This window comes from Aspergillus steynii (genome assembly GCF_002849105.1).
Source record: "Aspergillus steynii IBT 23096 chromosome Unknown P170scaffold_10, whole genome shotgun sequence".
Classification (NCBI taxonomy): domain Eukaryota; kingdom Fungi; phylum Ascomycota; class Eurotiomycetes; order Eurotiales; family Aspergillaceae; genus Aspergillus; species Aspergillus steynii.
Genome location: NW_020194407.1, coordinates 435,725 through 447,813, shown reverse-complemented (window position 1 = coordinate 447,813; position 12,089 = coordinate 435,725). Strand labels below are relative to the sequence as shown.

General features: G+C 51.8%; 6 protein-coding genes across 6 annotated transcripts; 2 read left to right on the top strand and 4 right to left on the bottom strand.

The window, feature by feature from the left end:
* Positions 1-479: 479 nt before the first annotated feature.
* On the top strand, positions 480-2,208 carry P170DRAFT_393489 (uncharacterized protein; the record flags this gene model as incomplete). The annotated part of the gene is made up of 4 exons (XM_024846024.1): positions 480-603; positions 677-780; positions 865-1,743; positions 1,831-2,208. The coding sequence occupies 4 exons, from the start codon at positions 480-482 to the stop codon at positions 2,083-2,085; spliced, it is 1,362 nt and encodes a 453-aa protein (XP_024698932.1). The 3' UTR covers positions 2,086-2,208.
* A 167-nt stretch (positions 2,209-2,375) lies between these two features.
* P170DRAFT_441091 (thioredoxin domain-containing protein) lies at positions 2,376-5,387 on the bottom strand. Its single transcript, XM_024850228.1, has 4 exons — positions 5,064-5,387; positions 4,891-5,008; positions 3,310-4,815; positions 2,376-3,254 (listed from the first exon to the last, which is right to left on the bottom strand). Exons 1-4 carry the CDS (start codon positions 5,154-5,156, stop codon positions 2,617-2,619), a joined length of 2,355 nt encoding a protein of 784 aa, XP_024698931.1. The 5' UTR covers positions 5,157-5,387; the 3' UTR covers positions 2,376-2,616.
* Positions 5,388-5,536: 149 nt separating this feature from the next.
* P170DRAFT_459283 (zinc-dependent alcohol dehydrogenase family protein) lies at positions 5,537-6,733 on the bottom strand (the record flags this gene model as incomplete). Its single annotated transcript, XM_024851857.1, has 3 exons — positions 5,537-6,034; positions 6,099-6,488; positions 6,572-6,733. 3 exons carry the CDS (start codon positions 6,731-6,733, stop codon positions 5,537-5,539), a joined length of 1,050 nt encoding a protein of 349 aa, XP_024698930.1.
* Positions 6,734-7,716: 983 nt separating this feature from the next.
* On the bottom strand, positions 7,717-8,786 carry P170DRAFT_459282 (uncharacterized protein; the record flags this gene model as incomplete). Its single annotated transcript, XM_024851856.1, has 5 exons — positions 7,717-8,067; positions 8,120-8,221; positions 8,296-8,430; positions 8,582-8,646; positions 8,711-8,786. The coding sequence occupies 5 exons, from the start codon at positions 8,784-8,786 to the stop codon at positions 7,717-7,719; spliced, it is 729 nt and encodes a 242-aa protein (XP_024698929.1).
* Positions 8,787-9,144: 358 nt separating this feature from the next.
* P170DRAFT_450843 (putative MFS transporter) lies at positions 9,145-10,614 on the bottom strand (the record flags this gene model as incomplete). Its single annotated transcript, XM_024851149.1, has 5 exons — positions 9,145-9,221; positions 9,258-9,398; positions 9,451-9,544; positions 9,595-10,473; positions 10,522-10,614. 5 exons carry the CDS (start codon positions 10,612-10,614, stop codon positions 9,145-9,147), a joined length of 1,284 nt encoding a protein of 427 aa, XP_024698928.1.
* A 291-nt stretch (positions 10,615-10,905) lies between these two features.
* On the top strand, positions 10,906-12,015 carry P170DRAFT_459281 (MBL fold metallo-hydrolase; the record flags this gene model as incomplete). Its single annotated transcript, XM_024851855.1, has 1 exon — positions 10,906-12,015. The coding sequence occupies exon 1, from the start codon at positions 11,167-11,169 to the stop codon at positions 12,013-12,015; it is 849 nt and encodes a 282-aa protein (XP_024698927.1). The 5' UTR covers positions 10,906-11,166.
* Positions 12,016-12,089: the final 74 nt, after the last annotated feature.

Sequence of the window (12,089 nt, the reverse complement as noted above, 5' to 3'; positions counted from 1 at the left end):
TGCTCAAGGCAATTGGCCCGAGGAGGCCCAGCAGCCCACTCGAATGTGACCTCCTATCTGGGACTAGCGGGGATGGGTATATCCTTTTCGGGTCACTTCAACTATCGCAATGGATTGCATCAACACTCGCGCTCTATACGCACCTGGGTTGCCATTGCCAGTGAAACTGAGAGGGAATGAATCTAGATATCACGGGTGTATGTAGTCAAGCAGTATTCCCCTTTGTCAAATCTTACAGATATATCGACATACCCAATTCCTTAGCTCCCAAGCTCCATGGATTAAAATTTAGCAAGCAAAACCAAGCATCGATCGCTGGGTCCAGGCGATCCACAAAAACCCTAATCCGGCGATCGCATCCCCTCCCTCCCTTTGCTTCGGTTTTTCTGTCGCTCTTTTTTCTCGCATTCACTTTCTACCCTGCGAATCCCTCCGCGCGTCGAGTCGCATTCTGCGTCCGCGTCTCCAGATTTCTGAAAATGTCAGGCGTCTCAGGCATCGATGCGCAGCCGAATCCGCGCTATCTCTTCCGCCAACCCGTGGCGCTGCAGTGGTTTGAGAATGGGAAGCTTGTGAAGCGGCAGGAGGAGGAGCGTCAGGCCGGTGGGTGTTTTTCGCTGTGAATTGAAAGCGCAAGAGATTGTAGAGACTGATCTGAGGTTGGAATCTCCTGCAGGTCGCTTCGAGCTCTTCCTCGATCTTCTGTTCGTCGCTATACTGGCCAATTTCGCCGAGTCGTTGGCTGAGGATATCACGGGTGCGCGTCTGGCCATGTACATTGTGTGTGATCCACTTGCGCAACCGTATATGCGCTCCTGAATTGGGGGATTGTATGTTCTTGCAACTCACACATCCCGAATGTAGTTGATCCTAGCTCCCTCCTGGCACGTATGGAGCGACCTGCGCGAACTGATGAACTCATTCTACAACGACGACCTGCTGCAACGCGTGCTCATCCTCTGGGTGATGGCCGTGCTCGTCGTCTACGGCAACAACGCCACTCTCGTCGACAAGGACCTCGGCGCCATGCGCGCCACCGTCGCCGCGTACATGGTCGCGCGACTCTCCTGCAACGCCGCGCACCTCTTCTACTCGTTCGCCAGCTACCACCACCGCGCGCAGCAACGGCTCTGGTGTCTCCTCGCCACGCTCGCCCTCTGCATCTACATCCCGCTATACGTCAAGTCCGTGTCGATCCGCGGGAAGATCGCCGCTGCAGCCGTCGGCATCGTCGTCGAGCAATGCGTCTGGATCTTTTGCTACTCGCCTGCTGCGAAACGGGTGCTGAAGGCGCGGTACACCACCGCGGTGGACATCGCGCATGAAATCGACCGCTTCGCCGCTTTCTATATCATCGTGCTAGGCGAGTTCCTGTACCAGATCGTCGTGGGGTCCCCCGCTGCCATCGGGTTGAACCTTGGGCTGCTGCGCGCCGTCTGGACGCTCGTTATCGCCTTCTGTCTGAACTGGTTGTATGTGCATAATGACGGCGCCCTGGACGGTACCCATCCCATGCGACACTCGGTGTACACGGCGTTCTCGTGGATCACATTGCATCTGCCCCTGAGTGGTAGTCTGCTGGCAAGTGGACATGTGGCGGCGGCCAGCGCGGCGGAGGACCGGTTCGGCGATGCAGAGCGGTGGCTGCTCTGCGGGAGCTTGGGAACGGGGATGTTTTGTCTATATGGACTGGCGCTGCTGTTCGAGTCCAAGGATGCGCCGGGGACGTTGATCTTAGGAAAGGTAAGCACTGAACAGGTCGTTGTGTTGAGACCTAGAATTCAATGGCCACTGGAAGATAATCCAAGTGCTGATCAATCTGACCCACAGCATTTTCGAGTCATCATGCGCCCTATCACCGGCTTGATTATTGTTCTTCTCGGCCTCGCCGACTCCCTTGATATTACCGCCATGATGTCGATCCTCATGGCGCTGGTTGCCTTCTGTCTGATCTGGGAAAATGTCACATCGTTGCGTCGCGACGCGAAGATCTGGGAACGGTGGGAGAATACCGAGTATCCGGAGGAAAGAGACGATGTTGTCCCTATCATTGGAGAGGGATCTGGAAACTCGGAAAATGCATAAGCTATGGACCAGGAAGGACGGATGGCAAACTGCGATGACGAATACTCAAAGCTTGCCGATTATATAATATGTAGAACGAATACTGGATACTTCGCGTCTCCAAAATAGATAATTGGAAAGTTGATTAATGATATGGAAAATGTTGTACAGATGAAAGTGTACGAGGAGCCTCAAGTGCGCGATGGCATATGAGCCCATTGCTGGCCATCATGAATCAGCACCCTCGGAATCTACGGGCCGACCAAAGCACTCCATTCCTCGAAACTTTTATGCTATTCTCATAGACTATGGGTGAATGGAAGTTTCCTTAAGCATTTGATATCATTAGGTTGGCTCGAATGGGTGTCCAGAATATGCAAAGACCAGAAATGACGAAATACACCAAGATCACAAGAACAACCTTGAAATAACAAGGGGACGTTATGCAACCTGAGCAAGAACATATTCCCTCATATCTACACAAATGAATCGGTTGATTCAGAAATGGCCGTAAATTGCAAGGGTATATCTCGAAAAATCCATACCGACAATTCAAATGTCCATTGTCGTGCATTTCCCCCCCTCACAAATGAGTAGATAGTTCTTCGCTGGGTCTGACGGCTTGAGATCCTTGTAGAGAGGATTCCTAGTCCTCAGCCAGAACGAAGGATTGCCGACAAAGTCGCCCACGTGGGAGGGACGGATATCGACGAGAGAAGTGGTGGTAGTTGAGGTGGATGATGCGGGCTCAGCTTCTGACCGGATCTTTTGCACGAGTAAGTCTCGAACAGATGTCGGCTCCTCTGAGTTTCTGAGAAGACTAGATGACGGCTGAGGGGCGTTTGTGATGGTAGCGGTGCTGAATACGCCTGTGATGCTTCGCGACCCGGCTTCTAAGCCAACGACCGCGTCCAGTAAGCCGACGTAAAGGAACGGATGCTGCAAAATCTCCACGGCAAATGAATGGCATGTCTGGCGGGACAGCGTGCGATACTCATCGTCTTCCAGTAGGTTTGCGAGGCGAAGTAGATTGCGGGCAATGACACCGTTCACGGACGGCGTGGCCGATTCAGTTCCCGTCTTTAATCGGAGTAGAGGACCGGGCATCCCTGGTATCTGTGTGGAAGGTGTGCTGTAGTACCCTGCGGGTGTTGAGCCGGCAAAAGCCATGAATTCTTGGTTCAGATATTCTGAGGCATTGGTTAGCATGATCAGCGGAAAACAACGCAGTTTGGACAATCATACTTTGCAGTTGCTCGGCAAATTGTAGGTAGCTATCATCAAACGTAGCCTCGTACAGGTCCAATAGCCCGCCGATGAGATAGGCGTAGTCGTCCGCAAATCCAGGAGTGTCACCCTTTGCCCCATCACGATAGACACGCCAGAGCTTTCCCGTGGACTTGTCGAAAAGAGTGTTCTTGATGAAGTCTGCTGCCTTGGCCGCAGCCTCCCGGCATTGGAGCGCCTTCGAGCTCTCAATATGTTCAAAGAGTGCGCTACACTTAGCAAGGGCTCCAATAGCCAAACCATTCCACGCAACAATCACTTTGTCATCCAAATCGGGACGCACCCGGGTTCTCTCCCGATATTCACAGAGCTTCTGCTTGGCAGATCGAATAATCTTCACCACTTCGTCCTCCCCAAGACCAAAGTCCCGAGCCAGCTTACTGGGCGTCACCTTAACCGATAATACATTCTGATTCATGAACTCGTCGTGCGGATCATGCTCCGGCGCGATATTTCCGTCAGGAAGAACACCCCAATGGCGAGCACACACTCCCGCATCTCGCTGGCCAAGCACCTGCGTCAGTTCCTTCAAGGTCCAGACGTAGAATGCGCCTTCTCGCTTCTCCGTGTCATTCGGGGTTGGAAGGCTGTCGGCATCTTCAGACGAGTTGAATGCACCCGTTGACGATTGAATAGGACTACTTGTCAGATACGTGGCCAAGTCGTAGACGGCACCCAGCAGTTCTGGGTTGTGCGTGATTTTGAAGGCATCCACATAGACATCCAAGAGCTGCGCTTGATCATAAAGCATTTTTTCGAAGTGAGGCAGCAGCCAATTCGACGTGACACTGTACCGCGCAAACCCGTGGCCTATGTGGTCTCGAATACCCCCGCGCGCCATGTTGATGAGCGTATTGACTGCCATCGCGGTAGCATTCTCGCATTCATCCTGCCCAACGACATCCGACACGGCGGCTGGGTAGGTTCTCAGACGCAGCAAAAAGCTCAAGTTCGCAGGTGTCGGAAATTTCGGCGATCGGGAGAACCCTCCGTGGACGGAATCGTACCGGGAAACAAAGTGTTGATAAGCCTCCTCCAGAAGTTCAATGTCCAAGTCCTCATCTGACGGTCGATCCCCTTGATACGTATGCGTCCCTTCTTCGGCAAACTCCCGTAGCTGCTTTGTGATTTCTTTCGCACTCTCGCGACACCGTTGCTGCTGGGTTTCCCAAACCTCGCGGAGTTTATCCAGAATTTCGACAAACCCAATTGTCTCGTTCCCGGGTAAACTAGAGGAGCTGGGACCGGGCCAGTAGGTGCCGCCAAACACAGGCTCGAGGTCTGGAGTGAGAAAAACGTTTAACGGCCATCCGCCCGAACCGGTGGTCGCTTGAACGTAATTCATGTAGACGTCATCGATATCCGGTCGCTCCTCACGGTCGACCTTGATAGGAATGAAAGATTCGTTCAAGATCGATGCCACCTCTGGCGACATGAACGACTCTTTTTCCATAACATGGCACCCTGTCGTACACGAGTTAGATTTCTACCGAGGTCGACTGGTCGCATCTCCCAAAAAGAATCGAAGAAAGAACATACAGTGGCAGGCCGAGTACCCGATGCTGAGAAAGATGAGACGGTTGTGTCGCCGGGCCAAATCAATCGACTCGGCATCCCATAGCTGCCAAGCGACAGGATTATCCATGTGGCCCCTAACCTTTCGATCAGTCAGTGTCGTTTCTCCAGAGATTGCGACGGCGATGATAACTCACATATGGGGATCGACTATCGCGCAGTCGGTTGACCAGCTTGGGATCCGCGTCGGTCCCACCGGCATGCAAGTGCACGTCCATCGGGGCGGCCATCCTGCAAGGAGAACAAGCTAGGATGTCAGTCGCTGGAAGGGACGAAAGACAGATGCGCTCGGTCCCGATCCGAGAGGCACCGACAGGGAGCTAAGAGAGGGGCGTGTGATGAGTTGTGAAAAGATGCAGCCAGCCAGTGGGAAAGGGTCCGAGAATGGGAACCCAGGGCGAGAGGGAGGACTAGTAAGAAGCAGAAAGAACAAGAACAAGTGGGATGGCAGGATCGGGGCGGTTGGACGGTTAGACTGCGAGGCCCGCATCCGGGGAGATCGGCGCTCGCTGGCGTCATCGACGCGGACGGTCACGTGGATGACTCAGCAGTTGGCCTGGGTGCCTTATTTTATTTTCTATACTAGGTTGAAGTTATGGCTAGACTGTCTCTAATCAACCTTGATCACCACCTTTCCAAAATGCCTCTGATCCCACAGATACTGGAACGCTTCGCGCGCCTCGCCAAACCCAAACACACGCTTATCCATCACAGGCTTGATATCACTTGCCTCGATGGCCTTGATCATGTCCAGCATCTGCTCCTTACTTCCGGTCTGGATTCCGCGCACAATGGAGGCCCCTGTCAGAGTGTCCAAGAGCTGGGGGGGTTGTTCTTGTCCCGGGGTGCTGGTCATGCCGCCTACATAGCCAATAACACTCACCACACCCTCCATCTTCAGACACTTGAGACTCTGCCGCAGGGTGTTAGGACCCCCCACCTCAATGACGTGGTCCACGCCATGTCTTGTCAGTTTCCGGGCTGTCTCGCCCCAGTTGGGATCCTCGCGGTAGTTAATGACATGGTCCGCTCCCAATTCCTTCAGACGCTGCGCCTTGGCGGCGGAGGAGGTTGTAGCGATTGCCGTTGCGCCGGCGGCTTTGGCGAACTTTTTGCAAATGCCGTGCGTTAGCCCTCGTCCAATCCTGCGCATACAAAGAAGGCTCTATTACCTGAAGCGCAAATAACGAAACTCCCCCCGTCCCCTGTACCAGGACTGTCTGTCCTGGTTTGAGAGGCTTGACACCGTACAGACCGTTCCAAGCGGTTATGGCAGCACAGGGCAGGGTGCTAGTCTCAAGAGGTGTCAAATTACGGGGAGCATGCACCAGGCTCAGCTCGCTGAAGACCCGGTACTGCTGAAGGCAACCATCCACGGAGCCGCCCAGCGCCGTCTTGTGGGCGTCGGCTATCAAGTCGCCGAAGATGTGACCTGCGAAGAACAGGGAGGCGATCGGATCGCCCTGGCGGAATTGAGTGACTTTGGAGCCCACTTGCACGACGACTCCGGCACCGTCGGAGCATGGAATGAGATCCTTTTTGGACTCAAAGGGGTACATGTTCTGTGTTGTATTCTGTTAGCTTGCTGGCGTACGAGGTAACAATATCCCGAGACAGGGCAAAAGCGCGAGAGGATAGGACAGACCATTGGGATGCTTGCATCTCGGTAATTGAGCGAGACAGCCTCGATCTTAACGAGCACGTCGTACTCGCCCACCGACGGTATCGGAGCTTCATTTGTCTCCAGGCAGTCGAAGGTATTTGCGAAGCTGCGAATCACCCATTGTTTGTTTCTTTCGGCAGGCATTGTGATTTTTCTTTTCTGTCGCTTTTCATCGCAGAAGAGGGAACCAGATTCGAACCCGGTTTCAAGGGTTCTAATATATACCCGTCCTTGGAACTGGTATGCGGAATCCCCGGATCATGAACCTCATAGATTGTTAATGGGCTGACAAATAAGCCTTTGAGATTCTCGGATCCCACGAAGACATCTTGCATTTTGATTTGTTAGGGCGGGGCTATCCATCTACGACGTATTCATAGGCGATGTAGTTATGGTCCCATGTAAATCGCCAACTCCCGAAAGGCTTAATTAAGCAGATCAGAGTCTTTTTCTTACTCCCGGAACTGTGGCCCCCATTCTTCTCGCTGTTTAGGTAATTTAAACTCGCATTCAAAAAGATATAGATTTTTAATATCGGTAAAAAAAAGGGTCAGCCTGCCTAGCATGTCTGCCGACATTACTTACCGCGGTGATTGATTTTAGTGGGCCGTTGGTCCACCTGACAATCATTACAGCGTAAGCGAGCGCTTCTTATTAGTCTAGGGTCCGATATTATGATATCAAAAGAAACGTGCGTTTTTCTGGGGGCTTTTCCAAAACCCTGCATCCCTCATATACGCTGTAGATTGAAGCTTGGGAAACCCCGAGCAGCCGAGGCCATACAAGGCCACATGTGCAGGAGCTCCAAAGCCATAACAAGACGACAGTACTACTAGTATGAGGGAGTTTCAATGACCATTAGGCCAAAGGTATCCGCAATCGGTAGAATCTACTCGGTAGCCCTACCAATCATTCTTGTAAGACCGAATCGCCTTGATTTAGGTCCTTGCAAGTAGTTGGCTACTACCTAGGTACTTATTACCCCGGATATCATAGACTTATCGTAGGTGAGCTAGTGGCTCTATGAGGAAACATTCACGATATAGAGGAAGCAAAGGCTGAGTGGTCCTCTTCTTACATAGAATATTTATTTATCATTCTTGATAGTACTGTAGTATTCGATGATATTACTTCCCCGGAGGTCTAGACTCTCGGCTCAGGAGGTATCGGAATAACCTTGACAAGGCACGCGTGGCTTCTAGCCAGTCTTCCTTCACACAGAGATTATATCCCCGCGTGAAACTCAGGTCAAAAATATCATCTTTAGAACACCCCTCTCTTTGCACTTTGGAAATACTATCGGCTGTGAAAACCCCGCAGGCAATATGGATATGAAGTCCATGAAAGCCAATGGCAAAAGTTTCCTGGTCCTGGAAGCCCCTGCTTTCACTTTGTATACTCATGCTGGCAGCAAGCTGTCCCAACATTACACTGAGAGTTTCTCCCAGAAATTGACTCCATGTCTGTCCTTCAAACCACTACAAATATTAGACCATAATCACATAAGGAATAGATAGTTTAGATACATACCCCGGTGTAAGGTATTAACGGCAGGCATTCAGCTCGCGGCCCAAGAGTGACTGCGCCTTCTAATCTAGTGCCAAATTGCTTGCCACCTATTGTGTTTTTCAACTTGAACCTAGAAGCAGTGAAGCTTGGGATGAATTAGTCATGCGCAGAAGGAGTTGGAATGGCTAGAAACTCACTGAATTTTCAGGTTCTCCACGCTTGATACCTTCAAGATTGCAATAGATGGGTTTCATGAGTGCCCTTAGCATCATACCCTGTGATCCTATAAAGTGCCCAAAACGCTGCTTCTCGGACACTTTTCGGCAGTGTGACTGTTTCCCTGTCTTTCAGGGCGTTTGTAATATCTGTGTTACCGGGATTATGCTCTTTACTTATTTGTTACTCCTTCAGATTGGTATAGTAGGAAGGGAGGTCGTCAAAAAGGCCGCTAAATTTTTAGTTATTTTTAGGCCAATCAAGCACATTCTTCTCATCGGCAGTAGTGGCATGCCGAAATATCCATGGAATTAAACACTCCACATCCTTGTCTTCGATAACCTGTTAGGGAATGATGCTATACAGATAGGGAACCTTGCCTAGATATTCACATACCTTCCTGTTGAATATCCCCAGGCATAGGAATTAATTCATCAAGGTCGACGATTTTAGAGCGAATAGTAGCCGACATACTGCCGAAGAAGTGTGTTCATGACATGTGGGGAAGGTTGCAACAATATCCGTTGAGAATGTAGTATTCTAGAGCCCAAAGACCTTGAACTCCGGGAAATAATTGTCTGAACGTTGAGTTCGGAACAGTTATCTCCAATTCGTACAATCGCGCAAGGGAGAAGGGAAGCTGACTAAATCAGGCTAACACCTTTGTGGCGCCCATTCGGACCTTCTGCATTCATTCCATTTCTATATTCTCCTGTCACCTCAGCAACTCTCTACTACAGCAGGAGAAAGACAGACCAGGAAAATCAACATTAATTGCTATCGAGCGGAGTATAACTATATAAGCATCTATATCTTTTTTATGAACCGAATCAAACCTTCTCTAGCCTAACCGTCGCACGTAACATATCCTCTCCATTATTCCCCATTCTCGACTCCGGAGCTGATGCTTCATCATCCAATACAGTGGCTTGCTCTACTCCACGATCATTGGCTGATATCTTCCATCCCCGAAGAAGGAGCGTACATATCGACGCTGCAATATACATGAACCCGGTGAACAGCTGCGTGTGGAGATACTCGTGCTCTCCGGTTGTGCGAAGTTCAAGCCCGATAGCCGCCCCGACTGCGAGATAATCAGCCCAAAAACACCTGAACTACTGTGTGGCGTGACTTACAGGTTGCAGGTACAGAACAGACGAGCCAAGCGATGGTCAGGCACGACTGAAGCTCATCAAGCCCGACAACTTCGGCGGCCAATGGACCGACAGCCTTAGTCCCGTTAGCTAGTGACCGCAATATGGGTGAAGATCTCATCTCACCGTCCAGAATGTACCGAACAATATCCCGGCAAATAGTGCAAAGCAGGTGAGTGCGGCGTATGTTCTTGCAAATACCCACAGCAGCAGGCATAACACGCCGCTGACGAACGAGGCAAAAGTGGTAACATTGAATCTGCCAATCCGATCGCTAGAAAAGCCTACCGCAGGGCGCCCAAACATTTGCCCGACATTCATCACAGCGGTGATCGTTGACCCTTGGCTGGCAGTCAGGCCGATACTTCGAGCGTAGGTTGCCAGCGAAAACCAAATTACCATGAAGCCCATGACGCTGAAAAAGCCCCACGCGATAAACAGCCATGTCTCATATCTCTTCCCGAGCTTGAAGTTGATTGACCGTCCCGGCTTTTCGGACGGACGGGTTGAGTTTCGGTCACGCAGAAGCAATAAACAGATCGAGTTCACGACAAATTGAACGATCGCTAGAATTCGATAGGACCAGTTTCTGCCAACATTATCGAGCATGGCGTGAGCTGCAAGCGAATATATCAATCCGCCCGTGCCGGTTCCGGCGGTTGTGATGCCAGCCGCGAGACTTCGCCTCTTGTTGAACCACTGCGGAATGATGGCGGTTGTCGAGAGATACTGCAGACCGAGACCCCATCCAAAACAGACCCCCTGGCTGAGATATAGTTGCCAAATCTCGGTGCTCCACGATGCTCCCAGGAGGGCTGCGGTCTCAAATAGGACCCCGAGGCCTATGGTGGCCCTGAGGCCAAAGCGACGATGGATCGTCGTAATCAGGGGCGATATCACGAGAGCCTGCGAGGTAGATAATCCTCCAATCAAAGCGAAGTCGAGAGCTCGGCTATGCGGGAATACCGAATGAGAGGTGAAATATGCCAGGAAAACACCATAGCTCTGTTTCCAATCAGCGAGAGGTCGTTCGGACGGGGACTAACAACGTACGGACAGGATTCCCCAGACGTGGGCATTGTTCCAGAAGACAGCAAACACGATAACCCAGCCATAGCCTCCGTCAATGGTATCGGTGGCTGTCATGGTCTGCAGCGGCTTGCAGATGGTTTACTGGACCGAGGACAGCGGACGGGTTATTACTCATTCAAGGAGATAAAACCAGGTAAGTGCCTCAAGATAAGTAAATTAGATTAAAATCATTATAGACCCTTTGTTTTAAGACTCGAGCTCGGTCTTGTCCGATTAATAAAGCGGTCTAAGCCCCTGTCGTCTATCCCACATCCCACCGTCGGATGATCTTCCGTGCATCTCCCACCGGCATCCCAAGAACCACATCTACCACAACTGAATCTGCAATGCCGGCTTCATGTTAATCTAAATTACCAACTCTGAGTAATGGGAATGTCTGTTAGTCATGGATTAATCAATAATCATGCTCTATCAGCTTCAATATCCACTCTGCCATCAACTTATTAATGCCCCGGTGGGAGATGTCCACACACTCCACCAAGGCAGAAATTGCACCGGTCGAGAAAGCATATAAACTCTCAACCTTTCAAGAGTTTTCATCATCATCATCACTATCAATATCCAAATCCAAATCCATTCTCGCCTCCTGAGACCTTATCCCCAACCATGTCTTCCTTCCAAGGCACCGTCTCCATCACCCACATCACCACCGCCACCGCGATCATCGACATCGACGGCATCCGCTTCCTCACCGACCCCGTCTTCTGCCCCGGCGGCTCCCAGTACGAGTACGACGGCTGGGCCAAGGTCTCCAACCTGCAGGACTACGGATTCGAGAGCGTTCCGCCGCCCTCCGTCCTGAACAGCACCGAAGACCCGGCCCTCCAGCTCCACGACCTGCCTCCCATCGACGCCGTCCTCCTCAGCCACGAAGACCACGTCGATAACCTCGACCCCCTCGGCCGCCAGCTCCTCGACGGTCGTCGCGTCTTCACCACCCCGGACGGCGCCAACAACCTGCAGCCGCGCCCAGGCGTCGTCGGCCTTCGTCCCTGGCAGACCGTCGACGCTACCATCGCAGGCAAACACTTCCGTATCACTGGCACCCCGTGTAAACACTTCCCCGGCGGCGAAGTCACCGGGTTCATCCTGGAGGCGGAGTCCTTCGGGAAGGGCGAGAATGGGCTGCCCAACGTGGTGTATTTCTCCGGCGACACGGTCTGGATTGACGAGTTGGCCGGGATGAAAGACAAGTGGAATATCGGCGTCGCGGTGCTGAACCTGGGGAATGCCCTGTTCCCGTACCCGAAGGGGCTCTTGCAGATTACGTTCGATGGCAAGCAGGCGGCGCATTTTATGAGGGTGACGGGCGCGGAGATCATGGTGCCGATTCATTTCGAGTCATGGAAGCATTTCACGCAGCATAAGGCTGAGCTGTTGGAGGTTTTCGAGAAGGCGGGTGTGCAGGAGAAGGTGCGGTGGTTGGAGCCGGGGGTTGAGACTCGGGTTGTTTGATTACCGGTGCTTTGATGTTAGAAGACTAGAGTATAGACGCAAAAAGTTAGATTTTGGTTTTAGGTGCGATGTCA

Coding starts and splice junctions, on each gene's coding strand:
- P170DRAFT_441091 (XM_024850228.1), bottom strand. CDS start 5,156: ATGGCCGCCCCGATGGACGTGCACTTGCATGCCGGTGGGACCGACGCG. Junction 5,009..5,063: donor GCGATAGTCGATCCCCATAT/GTGAGTTATCAT, acceptor ACTGATCGAAAG/GTTAGGGGCCACATGGATAA. Junction 4,816..4,890: donor CGGGTACTCGGCCTGCCACT/GTATGTTCTTTC, acceptor CGTGTACGACAG/GGTGCCATGTTATGGAAAAA.